Raw genomic sequence first — 15,125 nt, forward strand, 5'->3', positions numbered from 1 at the left:
ACAAGGAGTGATATATTATACAACGTGTAATAATACAGATAGTAAATTGAGGCATTAATTAGAGTAGAGGTGTGATATTCTTTTGGAAATTTGAAAAAATAATCGGTAGTAATAAATAATAGTGATGTTTTGAGATTAAAGCATTCCCTACTTTGTGTAGTAATCTGCGTGTTCTGCGTTTGTGTAGTAATGTTCTTTTTCAGCCATCCAGAAGAGCAATCTAACTTTCAGCAAATGAAAACTTTCTCTGGTTGACTGTTACGTACTCGATACCACTGATCAGTGTGGAGATGGCAACAAGAAGCAAAACACAGAATTCAGCGTTTGGACAACCTGCACTACGGTTTCCTCCATCCATGATACCATCAAAAGCAGACGTGTTCAGACATTATTTGTAAGAAAAGTGAAGAATAACTTTCTGTTGCTAGCAGAACAGCAAAGGAGTGATACCGAATAGTTGCTAGAGAAGGGCAAAATAGTTGGGAAAATTTTCATTTCACATATTGGGTTTGAAGGAATAGTGTTAAAAGTGCAACGGGTAGTAGAATCTGCTATTAAACTAAACAAGGTTACTCGTAAACGGAGAAATGTAAATTTTTAGTATAAACTAAGATCATTCGTCGACATGTTCGACATTTGTACTTGTTCGTGTTATGACAAAGGTATTAATAGAATGAATTGTAGATGTGAGATCAGAATTCCTGTTCTAGAGTGGGATTCATTCGTCGGACAGAAAAGAAGAATAAATCAGCTAAGCTCTGTTGTTAAACGCGCAACTGCCGCACGAAGGAGAACAGCAGATAGGAGAGAGGCACTTCAAAGAAGACAGAGATGTTTAATTGCAGCCTCAGGTATTGATAGTAATACGATATGTGGCGATATTGCTAGTGATAGTGTTGAGCCTCAAATGTGGAATGACAGTGACTATGTTCCTAATAATGAACTCATGGAAAATCAGCAGAACCGATTCACTTACGAAAATTTGGCAATTACAGCAGACAGATTTCGAGTCAGTTCCAGGGCTGCGGCTGCTATTGTAAATTCTGCTTTGAAAGACATGGGAATCCTAGATCAGTCTAATATGTTAGATAAGAAGAAAGTGGAAAGGGAAAGAAAACGATTTGGAGAACAGCATACTTTAAAAATCAAATCAAAATATGCTCAACTTGAATGTATTGGATTTGACGGAAGAAAGAATGAAACGAAAACTGCAAATGGGATGGAGAATGAGAAGCATTATGTTATAGTAAAGGAACCTGGAGATATTTACATGAGCCATGTAACTCCAGACAACGGGACTGCTCACTGCATTTCTGAAGAAATCATTACTTCTTCTAAGAGCAAAGCAGATTCTGAGAGCAAAGAAACAGTTAAAGCGATATTATGTGAGGGTACTCCGGTAAATACAGGGCGACGTGCAGGTGGAGGTGTCGAGTTGATTGAACTACATCTCAACAAACCACTTCAATGGATCATTTACCTTTACGCACAAATGAGCTTCCATTTAAGCATGTTTTTTAAGTCATAGATGGTAAAAGCTCAGGCCCGCACGCTTTTAAAGGGAAAATCGGGCAACAAATTAGCAAGGATTTGGCTCAGTTGAAAATAGTCAAATTTGACGTAATAGAAAGCAGTGTTCAAGAAATTCCAGCAGAGGTTGTGGTCACTTTGAGCTGAGATCAAAAATAGCTTTATGAACTGTGTTACAGTATTCATCGTGGCATGTTTCAGACCGGGTAGCTAAGAGAACGCCAGGGAAAATGCATCAAGCAAGTTGGCTTACAAAAGCCAGTAGAATACTTCGACTATATGCTTCTCTAAGTGAACCATCAGAAAACGTAAAATACCTAGTGACATTAATTATGAGAATGTATGCACCTGGTTGGTATCGGATTAAATCGCATCCAAATATATGGGAAGGAGTAAGAAACTTCTGGTATATTAGCAAATTATTAAGAGATACTGCTGATATAAAAGAACAACACAAGGAAGTTATGAAACAGGTACTGAAAAATAATAGTTATTTTGCTCATCTCGAAAATATTCTTCTTTCAATATTGACTGACCCAAAGGATCTTCTTCGAGCTCTTGATGGACCATTTCCAATGGAACCTATACCGTGCCATAGTCAAGGCTTGGAACGTGCTGTGCATTTGGTGACCCAAGCTGCTCAATTAAGAATAGGTTATGCTAATAGACACAAATATATCTTAAATGTTCAAGAATCAAGAAAAACACTTCCAACATTTGACTGGAAAGGCCAGTGGTTTTAATGCATAAAGTGCTTTTGTACGTATGTTTGTTGTGTTTGGTTTGTTCTGTTGCTAAGGTGCCTCGTAAACACCGAAACCAAAAAATATAGAAATGTTTAGTTTAACATCACATTCCACTACCCTAAGCTGTATTCTATATTTTCTTACAATTAAGACTGCGGTCGTCCATTGTAACCCTCACAATCTAACTCGTAATTATATGCTATTAAATACGAAAGAATTCTATTTTAAATAATTGCATTATAAACAATAAAATTTAACACAATACGGCCGGGTTTAAATCCATATCTCAATTAAGCTACATTTTTGGAGAATTGTCAATTTGGTAACACTGTAATTTCTACGGATGGCAACTCTGATAATGCTTCTGTCATCTCTTCCGGTGTAGAACATTATCTATGATTGTGGTAATTAGTTACATTTCATTATCTGCTTTCATTTACGTAAGATGGGCAATGATCACTTTTGTAAGACATTTGGTATCATTGACTCCTAGGGGAATATGCTGTGCACGGGGTAGGAGTGTCGCACAACTGTTCTTTTGCATTCCCTTATTCAGGGTAGCATAATGAAGTCCAGGCAATATGTGAAATACAAATGTAGAATTTCGTCCCCCCCCCCAATAGGTAATCCTCCCCAATTGACGTTCACGCAAGCGCTGATGAAGGTTGTTCTAAATTTTGTCTGTCAATAGCCCTAGTAGCGATCTGACTTATACACACGAATGTTTTGGTTAATTATGGTAAATGGAAAGTGACTGCAGTTAATGATCTTATTTTCTATATTTACAGAAGAAGAAAAAATGTTAAGCTTGTATTAAAATGTCATAAATATGTACTAAGCATCACCTCAAAATATGTACTAAGCAATAGATTTAGTAATATTGGTAATATTGGTAGGGTAAAGTAGATTTTGTAAGCTACACGATTTGTTGCTTCAAGGTTTGTACTTTTAATCGAATGGGTAGAGAAACTACGGTGCTATGTTAAACATCAAATCGATCTAAATACATTTCTATATACAAGTCACGGAAAAGCCTCATTTATAAAGGAAGCAACCCATTGACAAAGTAAGTAGTGTAAGCTAACAAGACATGGTTTTGCAGTTGCACAACTTTATGGTTACTTGTAAGTACACTGTAATATTTCTAAACAATTTATTCAACCTCAATCTCTCGCTCTCCGCTGGTAGCGTTCACAGAATTTCGTTAAGCTGGGTTCAAGAAGGTAAGCTCATATTGTCACAGAATGTGCCTGATTTATTATTATTATTATTATTATTATTATTATTATTATTATTATTATTATTATTCAATAATTTTCCCTCAAGCTTCGTTTAAATATCATTTTTACTTTAATTACAGGTTTCTTCACTGGTCTAGTTGTCAGTTTGTACACCTATGATGTATGTGATTCTGTACAAGATTCTCAGTGTGACAGTTTTAAAATTTGAACGCATTGCTGTAGTTCGGATTTCACACTGAATACTAGGCTCACGTGTCATATAGCCTCGGTGTTGAAATGGGATGCTAAATTTGAACAAATAAACAATCAGTTTAATTACCACGCTATATATATTTAAATTGCTAATTACAATTGTTGATTTTGCAGGTAAAAGAATCAGTTGCTGATATTACGATTGGCTTCGTTTCCTTTCAGCGGCCAACACATTATGTAATTTACAGAAGTAAGACATGTTAGAATACGTAACGGTCATTTAGAGAGCAATGAATCGTATAAAGTAGGAGGATAAATTTTAAGTATTAATTGAGTACTCGCTGCGTCGGTACAAGAAAATTGTGGAACATAGAACTAGAGGGCATACTACAAATGTTAGTCAGAAGTCTTGCAATATTGTGATACACAATATACTGTACCTTATTTATTACAGTACAATGAAAGCGAGTTAACATTCCAAGTATAGCCCCTCGTGTTGAATTATCTGCAACCATCTTCCTTTGAGTTTCTGTATTCTAAGTCGGCAAAGAAGTCAGCCACTTCTTTTTCCACCTTCAGCTGACTGGTAATGCATCCTGATTTTGGGAAGTAAGCCATAGATGGAAGCAGATAGTAATCCGAAGAGATAAGGTCAGGACTATATGCCGGATGTGTCATAATGTGATGCCATCAAGTTCTTATTTTTCTTTTAAGTAAGCTATTTATGGTTTCACGTTATCTTCTTGCAGCAGAGTGCTTTTTCGTTTACCAATGCAAGATATTTTTGGCTCAGTACAGCATACATATAGTCGAACACTTTTTAATGAAGCTTGGCCTTGATGGTATGACCGTTAGGAACGAACTCGAAGTGAGTTGCTCCCTCGTAGTTTCACTACACACAAAGCATTACTTTATGCTCAAAACACCCTTGTTTGACGACCGGTTCTGGAACTTCGACCTTACTCAACCATTGTTTTGCACATTCAGATTTCGAAAAAAAAAATCACTTTTCGTCGCCTGTGACAATCCATTTCAGGTAACGCACATCGCGAGGATTTTGCAACAGTTACAGGCACACATTCACTCTGCTCGGGACCTGAGCTTGGTTAACTCATATGCCACAATGCTACAGCTCTTGTTGGTTTTCCTGAATTCATGAAAGTGACGTACTACATTCGAGTTGGTTTGACAATCGTCGTGTGCTGGTGGACGATTTTCCTCAATGGCCTGTCACATGATCTCAGAATTTGTTATTCTGGGGTGGCCGAACCTTATCTAACTTTCGATATTTTCATAATCTGCACTAAATTTCAGGGACCAACAAATTGCGTTTTGTGGTTCACTGAACCTTCCCCTGTCACATGGCAAATGTTTTGGGCCGCTGCCGCAACTTTAACCACGAATTAGAATTCATATAGTAGAGTTCACACATCAAAAGTTGTAGAGCATTCATTATGATTGACACTAAATACTGATTGAAGATACTGACGGAGTGGCGGCCTCCATGTTAAATAGTCTGCTTGCCACATTACCTCTTGGGTCAATTTGACCTTATACTTATGGTCGACAGCAGTGTATACACGCCCCTGCTGTCTTGGTTGTGGAAACACTGTAAAACTTAATGTTTATCCTTGTAGCTCTTGTGTAATTTCTTGAACTGCTTGCTAGAGGAATTTAGGAATTTAGGAAATTTAGGAAACGGAGCTCATTAACACTCTATATTTAAGTCTTTTAATTGGGTTATAATTATATCCAAGAGAGAAATACATATGAAGTCTAAAGAATGGACATTTTAACTGATTTTTTATTGCGTTATAAAGTGCTTCAGAGCTAGCTGGCTACGGAAGCACTTTCTTTCACTGATTCTAACGTGTAGAAATTTGCGATTCAATTTCAGTCTGTTACTTGTGCGCTTAATACAATGACCGCCATGTTTGTACGTCATCTGTCGGTTCAGGGTAAACTGTTTGGGCCACTCAGTACGGAAACGGCTTTAAAAGGATATGATCCACGTTCTTCAAGCGTTGGTAATAAAAGGAAGAATAAAAAGAGTAATAGAACTTAAGGTTTCTTGAAAAGTATATTGTTTGTATATTCGTTTATAATCAATTACTTGAATATACTCAAATACTTAAGGGCAAGGTTATAGTGTACTAATTTGCAAGATTATACAACAAAGTAGCTAATATATATATATATATATATATATATATATATATATATATATATATATATATATATATATATATATATATATATATATATATATATACATGTTGAAGTATTACACAATAATGAAGTCAATGCATTGAATTTACTACTAAACACTCAATAGGTAACTGGTGTGACTTTCCTTAGTAGTACAACACAATCAGTGCCTATGAACATACATACTCATTCAAGTTTTGCAGTTCTCCTAAAAGCTACAACGCAAGCTACACGTACAAGCACACGAAAGATATTGTGGTATAGTAACAGAAATAATTAACTTTCTCCAGACTCTTTCCTTGAGCGACCCACATGCATAACAGAAACGAATGAAGTAAAACGAATGAATTTTTACATTGCTTCTGAGTCAATTATCATAGTATATTAACATTATAACTTTAAAGATGTTTCTATATTTTTGGGAGAATATTTATATATTAATTTCATCTTTATATGAAGTTTTATATTGTTTTTAGTGAAATACTTTATTATATGTAAAATATATTTTTAATATTTATTTTATGTCATTTGCTGTCATATCCATGTCTCTATATGTCAGTAATCAGCCCTCTAACCCTATATTTGATTTTTTGATAGTACGTTTTTAATAAAAATTAAAAGTAACGATGATAATCTGTCATTTAGGTGAAGTCGTTACGAATCCCGAAATAGTCTTCATAACTTTACTATACTTATATTCTACTGTACAATTTCTATATAGAAACCTTCACTAATCTTACGATTTCTTTGGATTCTTTTTTTATAAGATGTCTAAAAAACTTTTCTCTTTGAACCGATTAATACACTTTCTTAAAATCAATGAATGATTGATAATTGTAACCAAAATTTCCCTTTTTTGTGTTATTTTTGTGACAGAAAATATTAACGTTTTATTTACAAATTATACCCTAAAGGCAAATAATTATATCAACATAATAATAATAATTGAATTACTAATATAAATATAGTTATTGAAATTATTTGTTCACTATATAAAATATGGGTGAAATTACAGAATTATTAATTAACTAATTATTCAATTTCCGGTATAAAATTCCAACGTATTATATCTGGAACCATTCACATGAAAAAATAAGTTTACTATTGAACAGCAACTATTTTTGTAAGCAAAGTCTATTTTTCTATTAATATTTTTTTAATAAAGAAATTGTAATTACTTTCAGTTGCTATTTTTAATTATTTCTGTTATCTATAACTGTCATCCCTATCGTTTCGAATACAGATCATTAGAAAACTATAAGCTATATCAAGTTAATAATTGTTTAGGCCATATAAACTTGACACTTACTTCATAAGCAGTGATTCTTCTGTAACTTCCACATCCTGAAACGAAAATATAGTCATAATTCGACGCTTGTCTATTAAATCTCTGACTTATTAATTTTTTTTTCAATGTTTATCACTGTTACACTTACTATAGTTTTTGTTCTTTTTTCCTAAACCTATAACATTATCTTACAGTTCAGGTTTCTGTATGTATTGAATTATAAATTCATCGTATCGAAAGCTTTAAAATCTATCATTACAATTTCCAGATATATTAGCACTAAGTTCTCAATTGGAACGTTTTGCAAAGCTATGATGTAGTTTACAGGTCTCCAAATTCTATGGACTGCACCAAACTGAAATTATTACAGTGTGTCACTTGGTGCAATTTCGTTCATTTAGGCGATTTAAGAAAAAAATGTGCCAATTGAAAAGTATCTAAATTTTTGAAATTTGAAAAGTATTCCTTAATTACAACGAAAGTACTAGATGAAGTGATTGAATAATTGTCAAAAAAGAAAATCTTGTAGACATTTCGTAAGAGATTTTACAGTTGCTCCTGTAAATTCCCAATCCACATCAGATGCCCATTTGTGTCAAACTTGAGCAAAAATGTCATCATTTTTGTCACGTAACGTCTTAGCGACCCTGAAAACTTTGGATTGTACACTAATATATGCCTTTCTTTTTAAATTATATATAAGTTTCCTACTTCCCACGCCTTACACGGGTGCTATGATGTCTTACCTCTATTCGGACTGAACTTGGACTTAAAGGATATCGGAAAATTATGGGTTCGATGTTAATATCGATCGTTTTCGATTATATTTATATATCACTATTCCCTTTCTTCAGGTATGCTAGAGTGCTCTCATCCCACTATATTCTTTTCCAGATTATAAACTATATATGTACCAAGTTTAGTTGAAATTGCTCTAGGCATCCAGAGTTATGCTGGAACACAAATATATACACACAGACATTCATCCAGTTATATATATAGGTTCTGAACAAAAAATCTAAAAGAACTTCATAGAGTACACGTAAGTTTGGGCCTCCACTGTCCAACACGTGTTTTGGTTGCCGATCGCTTGTTGTTTTCAATGTGTTATGTGGACCTTTCTCTTCCATCAGCAGCAACCAGTTTACCTGTGAGTGTCATGGTGTGAAAGTGCTGCGGTAAAATGGGCGACCTGACAGACTTCCAAAGAGGCATGATCGTTGGTACCCGTCTGGTTGGAGCTTCAGTGGCAACAGTGGCAAACATTGTGGGGGTATCGAAAGGCACTGTATTTAATGTCACGAGGGAATACACAATTCATGGGTAAACAACGTCTGCAAATCACAACAGTGATCGAAAAACAAGAGGAGTATCCAATGGTGCAAGGACCACAAGGCGTGAACTCATGAGCAGTGGAAACACGTAATGTGGTCCGATGAATCGACCTTCACCTTGTTTCCAACAACCGGTCGTACTTACGTATGGAGAACATCGTCGCAGACCTATGATACAGACTGTCTGCTCCCAACTGTAAAGCATGGGGGTAGTTCTGTTACAGTATGGCCAGTGATATCGTGATTTTCTGCAGGTCCCATCATATCCCTGCTTGGAATGATGAATGCTAAGTTGTATGAGGCCATTTTGGGGGACTAGGTTCTAACCATGGCCCAAATATTGTTCCCTGATGGTGATGACATCTACGAAGATGATTTGGCACCCTGTCACGCTGCAAAAATGGTGAAATCATGGTTTGAGGAGCGTGACCTGGAGCTATCACACCTCCCCTGTGTACCACAATCACCAGATCTCAACATCATTGAGCCATTGTGGTCTTAGTTAGAATGGCGTGTTCGGTCTCATTACCCTCCACCATCATCGCTTCAGGAACAGGAGCATGTTTTGGAGAAACAATGGTATAAAATTCCACACACCACGATTCAGGTGCTGTATACGTCCATTTCACGTCGAATCCAAGCCGCTTTGGACGCAAAAGGAGGCGCCACACCATACTAGGTATGATTTTCAAACTTTTGCAAACGTTTTAGATTTTTTGTCCAACTATGTTTGTGACTTAATAACTCTTGAACCACCCGACCGATCTCAATCAAATTTTCAACATTGATAAGATTCAACCTGGGATGCTTTTTTTTTTACTTTGACGATGCAACTTAAAGGAGGGGAAGGGGAAGATATTGAAAAATATTAGAAAATAACCGATATTAGTGTCGAATCCATATCTTTCGGGATTGCTGAGATGAACAGTGACACTTCCGATGCCGTTTAAATCCAAATTCAGTCTCTCAACTTAGGGGAGGGGGGAAGAGAATATGTAAAAATGATCGAAAATGACCGATATTAGTGTCGAATCGATAGTTTTCGGAGTCGCTGAAACGAACAGTGAGACTTGCGATACCTTTTAAATCCAAACTCAATTCGCATTAGTACTTTATGTCACCAATGAAACATTTTCTCCCTGCGCGAAGAACGGGTATTCAGCTAGTATATACATATATATAAAGAGAAAGAAGAAAAGTACGTATTTATTATTATTATTATTTCAGTAATAAGAAGAAATTGCTATATGTTTTGTATAGGAAATGTCATTATGATGTCAATCGATTTAATATCAAACAATAAGTGTACTTATAAATTGAAACATAATCTAAATAAAAAAGATATAAAATTTTCCTACATACCTCAGCAACTTCATTATCTGAAATAAAAATCGGAATTTCAGATAAATCATTTCTATTTCGTTTAATAAAGTGCTATCATTACTATTTGAAAGTACATGTGCACGAGTACTGCAGTTATTTAAATTTTGTGTTTTGTTATTATTTCCGACAGAGGTAAATTAAGTTACGTTATATGTTCATAGAAACAATGCATGACTGAAAATTATTCTCGAAACCACGATCTGAGAAGTTCTATTGAAGTCAATATCAAAACCTTGAAACTTAAAATTATTTCTGATATTTTTGTTTACATTTATGTTTGGTCATAAAGTAAAATTGAAGAAAGTACATAGGGAGGACGTTTCAATTAATTAGAAACTATGCTTCTAAAAACCTTTAGTAATAATTGGTTATAATTGATCTCGAAATTTTAGGGCACTGTGGTTTAGTGGTAGAGTATTCACCTCTGGTGCGTGGGATCCCTGGTTCGATCCCAACTTGCTCCAAGTGGGCTTTGTGGTGGACAAACACAGTGTTCGTGAGTTCCTCCCACTTTATTCATTCCACCAATACATTCCTTTCCCATCATCTCCGTCTCCTTTAGCCTAATCAGCATAACTGTGTGGGACACAAAATTGAAAGATTTCATTTTATTTCACACTATGAAAAAGTCGTATGTGGCGTACGTAAAATGGTATGTTACATTTGCAAATCCTGTAGTATTTGGATTTAATGTACAGCAAACGTATAACTGAAAACGCATGTTTTATAATACGCGTACTTTCTGTATAAGTGTTCCATCTGTACGTATTTTTCGTATGAAACAATATAGGCGGTCAGGAGCTCACACATACAAATGGACGTATAAAACAGCTAACGAAGGTAACATATATATATATATATATGTAATGTAAGGAAGACTGTTAAATATAATATATCCTGCAACGGCATGATGCAACATCTAAGGACAGTGCCTATGTATCATACGGATGCTCCATACTGATTTCTGTAGTAAACAAGAGGATTCCGGCCTGGCACAACAGCAGAATGGACTTGGTAACAAAAAGTTAAAGAAAGTATTTTCACAATTAAAAGTCAAGTTTCGATTCAGGAATAACATAATGGTCTGATGGATCTTTCCTCTCATACATGAAGTAAATAAACAAAAAGAAGTGCTAGTAATAGTGTATATTTTTCATCTTATACACTGGCTAGAGCCAGACCGCGAGCTGTTATTTGGCCACTAGTGCTCTAAACAATCCTTTAAAACATACAAAGTTACAAATCCTGCAGTTCAAGTATGTACTCAAATATTTCGTTGCATGAGAACCAGAGGAACGTAACTCAATTTTTCAAGATTTACTGGCTGGAGAACAAAAATATTATTTTCGTAGAAAGATGTGTTTTTAATAAGAATGCAATTGAGCTACATTACAACAGATGATCGACAAGGAGAGCAGATGTCGGTACGTTTCATTAAGAATGTAATTGAGCTACATTACAACAGATGATCGACAAGGAGAGCAGATGTCGGTACGTTCCATTAAGAATGTAATTGAGCTACATTACAACAGATGATCGACAAGGAGAGCAGATGGCGGTACGTTTCATATATACCAAGTGAAGCTTCCTAAATTATATCCAAACATGAAGAAAAAAACGTATTTCTGGAGTTCCTCTGGTTCTCGTTCGACGATTTGTCATGTTGGCTGATATAATCAAACACTTTCAACCAGTAGCACTTTCTTGTAGTGATAAATATAAGTGGTGGATCTACTGCCTCCGCAACCACAGTAACTGCGTGGAAAGGGGAACAAAATTTCCTTACCAGCTGTATTTTAAGGGTAAGTTTCTTTTTAATGAAACAAGAACTAGCCATTATTATTTTATTTATTTTTTTTTAACTCTCCTTGAAAACTAGGTATTACTTCAGCAGAAGATGGTTGGTTTCTTACAGTTACTACACCTGATATACTGGTTCTGACTTGATTATAGTTGGGAGGAAAAGATCTCTATCCGTTCTTCTGGCTAGGGTATAACCTAATTTTGAAATGACATATAAATATCGTAATTACACAATATACAAGGTAATTTGGAGCAGTCCCGACACGCTAAACATATTGTCGTCTTTAAACAACTTCAATTTATTATCATTGAAGTGATTGCACACTCCGCAATATTGTACACATTTGTTCTCATAAGCATAATACTTTCGTACGCAATGTCACAATCGCAATGTCCGCAAACGCAATCGCAGTTGAAAAGGACACTAGTGGATCCAGGACGGTTGACCAACGGCAACCGTTTGCATAAAAGGGAGCTAAATCACTTATTCTAGTAGTACTTCGTTTAGAAATATTACACAGTAGATTAGCAGTATATTAGACAAAACAAAAACAAATCTAGAAAGTGTAGAAAGACGAGTTGAACGTACCTGTTACAGACACCGTCGCAGCCTTCACATAAAGAATAAACAACGTGAACAGAACAATTAGGAGCACTCTCATCTTGCAGAGATCGCTTGAGAATATCTGAAAATAACGTCACAAGAAAAATAATGAATTTAGGAGAAACATATTTTGCATCGCAGAAAAGATAACAAATCTCAAGTAAGAGATAATTAAGTTCTGTAAATAAAGTGATTTATAATTATTTTGTATATTTTGAAGGAAAGTAAGTTTTACTGATTCAAAGAATTTTATACATTTTTATAGAACATTCCATATTATTAATTAATTTATTTTGAATTATATGGAACAACAGGGTAGTACTGATTTAACATAGAGGTTTCATCTGGGTTTCCGTCCATCGTGTAAGCAAATGTATCAGATACCAATATAATGAAACCATGAACTAAGAATGAAAAGAATCAGCATTAATTTTATTGATAAAAATAATAATGTCAATTCTGTAGGTGAAACTGAACGAAGATTTGTAATATCTTAAATTTCGTGTACGTGCATAATATAATTTTCAAAAATCACAAGGAGAGGATTTGTGATCAAAAAATAGTTGGAAACAGAAGCAAGGTATTTGCCATAGTCAAGAATCACATGTTGTATAATAACATAGTGTTTATCAGTAGTAATTAACATTTCGGATAAAATCATGAAATAAAATGAAAACAAACGTCAGGGTAAGTTAAAGTTCAAAATACTTCTTATTTTTCCACCATTATATAACAATATTTTTGTCATTAGGACTTTCCTAAGATTTTGTGAAGTTTAAAGAACAATTTGATGGCTTTTGGAAAATTAGAAAGGAAAAATAATTGAAAAAAACCAGGACGATAGTCCATATAGAATGACCAGGCAAAAAAAAATCTTGCACAATGCATCGCAATGAAGAAGTCTGCAAGAAGTTACCACAACCTTAGAAGTATCAAAAGAAAGACCACTGACAGGTCAAAGCCAAACTTCACCTTCAATAGGTAAAGTACATCAGAAAATTTAAACTATCTATCTACATATCACATGATATTGGGATGTCTCTAAAAGTGACAGGCAAATTTGAATACTTAAATATTCAGCTTATTTCTGTTATAATTGGCCTAGCATTGAGTGTTTACAGTTGAATAATTAAATTGTTACAAAAAGTATTCACTGCACTACCGTTGGAAGCCAATTAAGTCATCAATATAATATTGTCATTCATGACAATAAGAGATTGTAACCACTCGCTTAAATTTGGTTTATGAATACATTGTTCACTTTTAGTAATTGATATTTATTAATTTGATCTTTATTTAGATAATAATTTTGTTCTCTTTTTTTTTCTTATCTAACACAAAATATGTCAGATAGCGATCAGCTAAATGCTTCAAACTCTTATTAACCTAAAAAGATAGAGTCACGATGCTGTAGCACTAGGGTGCGTGCCCATACCAAACAATCAGATGGATCGGGTTCGATCTTTTGGATCCCTTCTTTAATGGAATTAGAGGTTCATTCAGACTCGAGACTCAGAGGTTCACCCTATGAAATGAGTATCTGGGGGAAACCTGTAGGGTGAAGGAGACCGGAATGTGTTATTTCCTATACGTTCCGAAGTAGAGAAGTACATGACCTCCACAAAGCTTGTGAGCGACATTGGCTAGTTCCATATGTTAGTGTACCTTTTACAACAATAATCCGGAAATTATCCTCGCAAAAGTAACGTTTTGCCTTTTTATACAATAAACCCTCGATTATCAGCTTTGCCAATTATCCGTGGTATACCTTTCCACTTTTCTGACAAAATAATGTTAAAAGATTTCAATCAGTAACTAAGAAGTGTTTCAACACGAATGAACAACAGTTGACCGACTTTTGGTTTAAAAAAAAAAAAAAAAACTTGTAAGTACAGAAAACTACAGTAAATTAAGTCATAATTATAGTTTTTTCTTTTCATTTATTTAACAGTCACTAGAGACAGCTCGGAGGCTATTTTATATTGGATATCTAACAACAATAACAACAATCGAAGGGATTTCGGAATTTATCAACCAGGGCCTTGTTTGGTTTGGTACCATCCCGGCGTTTGCCTGATAGGATTGAAGAAAACCCTCGAATATTTCAGTTAGGATATGGCCAGCACGAATCAAACCCCTCCAATGCTCTACCACTGGAGCTACTTCGCTTGGTAAAGCTGGTTCCTACTGTAAATTTTAAAAAATCAATAACATCTTCGTGTTGATTTGTGTCCCGTTTCGGTCATTGGACTGATTATCCGTTTAATTCGCTCATCTGTTGTTGCCGCGCCACCCAAATCCGCGGATAATCGGCACTTAACTGAATCTTAATTTTTCATACCACTATTTTCACTAACTTCTCAAAATATTCATTAATAGATCATATTAAGCTCATGTATAGGATGCGATAGAAAGGATTCATCTATTTGGAAAGTTAGAGAATTCAAAACCAAATAAGATATGATAGTTATTATTATTATTATTATTATTATTATTATTATTATTATTATTATTATTACTATTATTATTATTATTATTATGTAAATACAGAAAACAAAATATCACTCAAGTTGTGGTCCCCATTATTGAGAAAGAGCGCTAAGTGTGTGTGAATGCATACTACATTGTTACCGGAAACCCGCCATTTCTAAAACTCCTCAACAACAAAGGAGAGATATTCACCTGACAACGTCATGCTGCACGCTGAAAACGGTAGTGCACTGCTGTTCGATAACATTTTTCCAACCACTGTTTACTGTGAACTGCAGAGTAAACAAGCTTTCATTCACATACGAA

The 15,125-nt window shown here is 34.8% G+C and overlaps 1 protein-coding gene across 2 annotated transcripts in view; it reads right to left on the reverse strand.

Moving 5' to 3' along the window:
* LOC145691921 (uncharacterized) overlaps positions 1-12,409 on the reverse strand; it is a 44,371-nt gene extending 31,962 nt beyond the window's left edge. Inside the window, exons 1-3 of one of the 2 annotated variants that reach the window (XM_081767229.1) lie at positions 12,315-12,407; positions 9,902-9,918; positions 7,227-7,261 (exon numbers count right to left, since the gene is read on the reverse strand). In XM_081767229.1, coding sequence (XP_081623355.1) covers positions 7,227-7,261; positions 9,902-9,918; positions 12,315-12,387 — 125 coding nt within the window. In that variant the 5' untranslated portion in view covers positions 12,388-12,407. Of the gene's footprint in view, positions 1-7,226; positions 7,262-9,901; positions 9,919-12,314 lie in introns of both variants that reach the window. The other variant, XM_081767230.1, reaches the window with a different exon arrangement.
* Positions 12,410-15,125: the final 2,716 nt, after the last annotated feature.

This window comes from Thermobia domestica, chromosome 8 (assembly GCF_964235325.1).
Source record: "Thermobia domestica chromosome 8, izTheDome1.hap1.1, whole genome shotgun sequence".
Taxonomy (NCBI): domain Eukaryota; kingdom Metazoa; phylum Arthropoda; class Insecta; order Zygentoma; family Lepismatidae; genus Thermobia; species Thermobia domestica.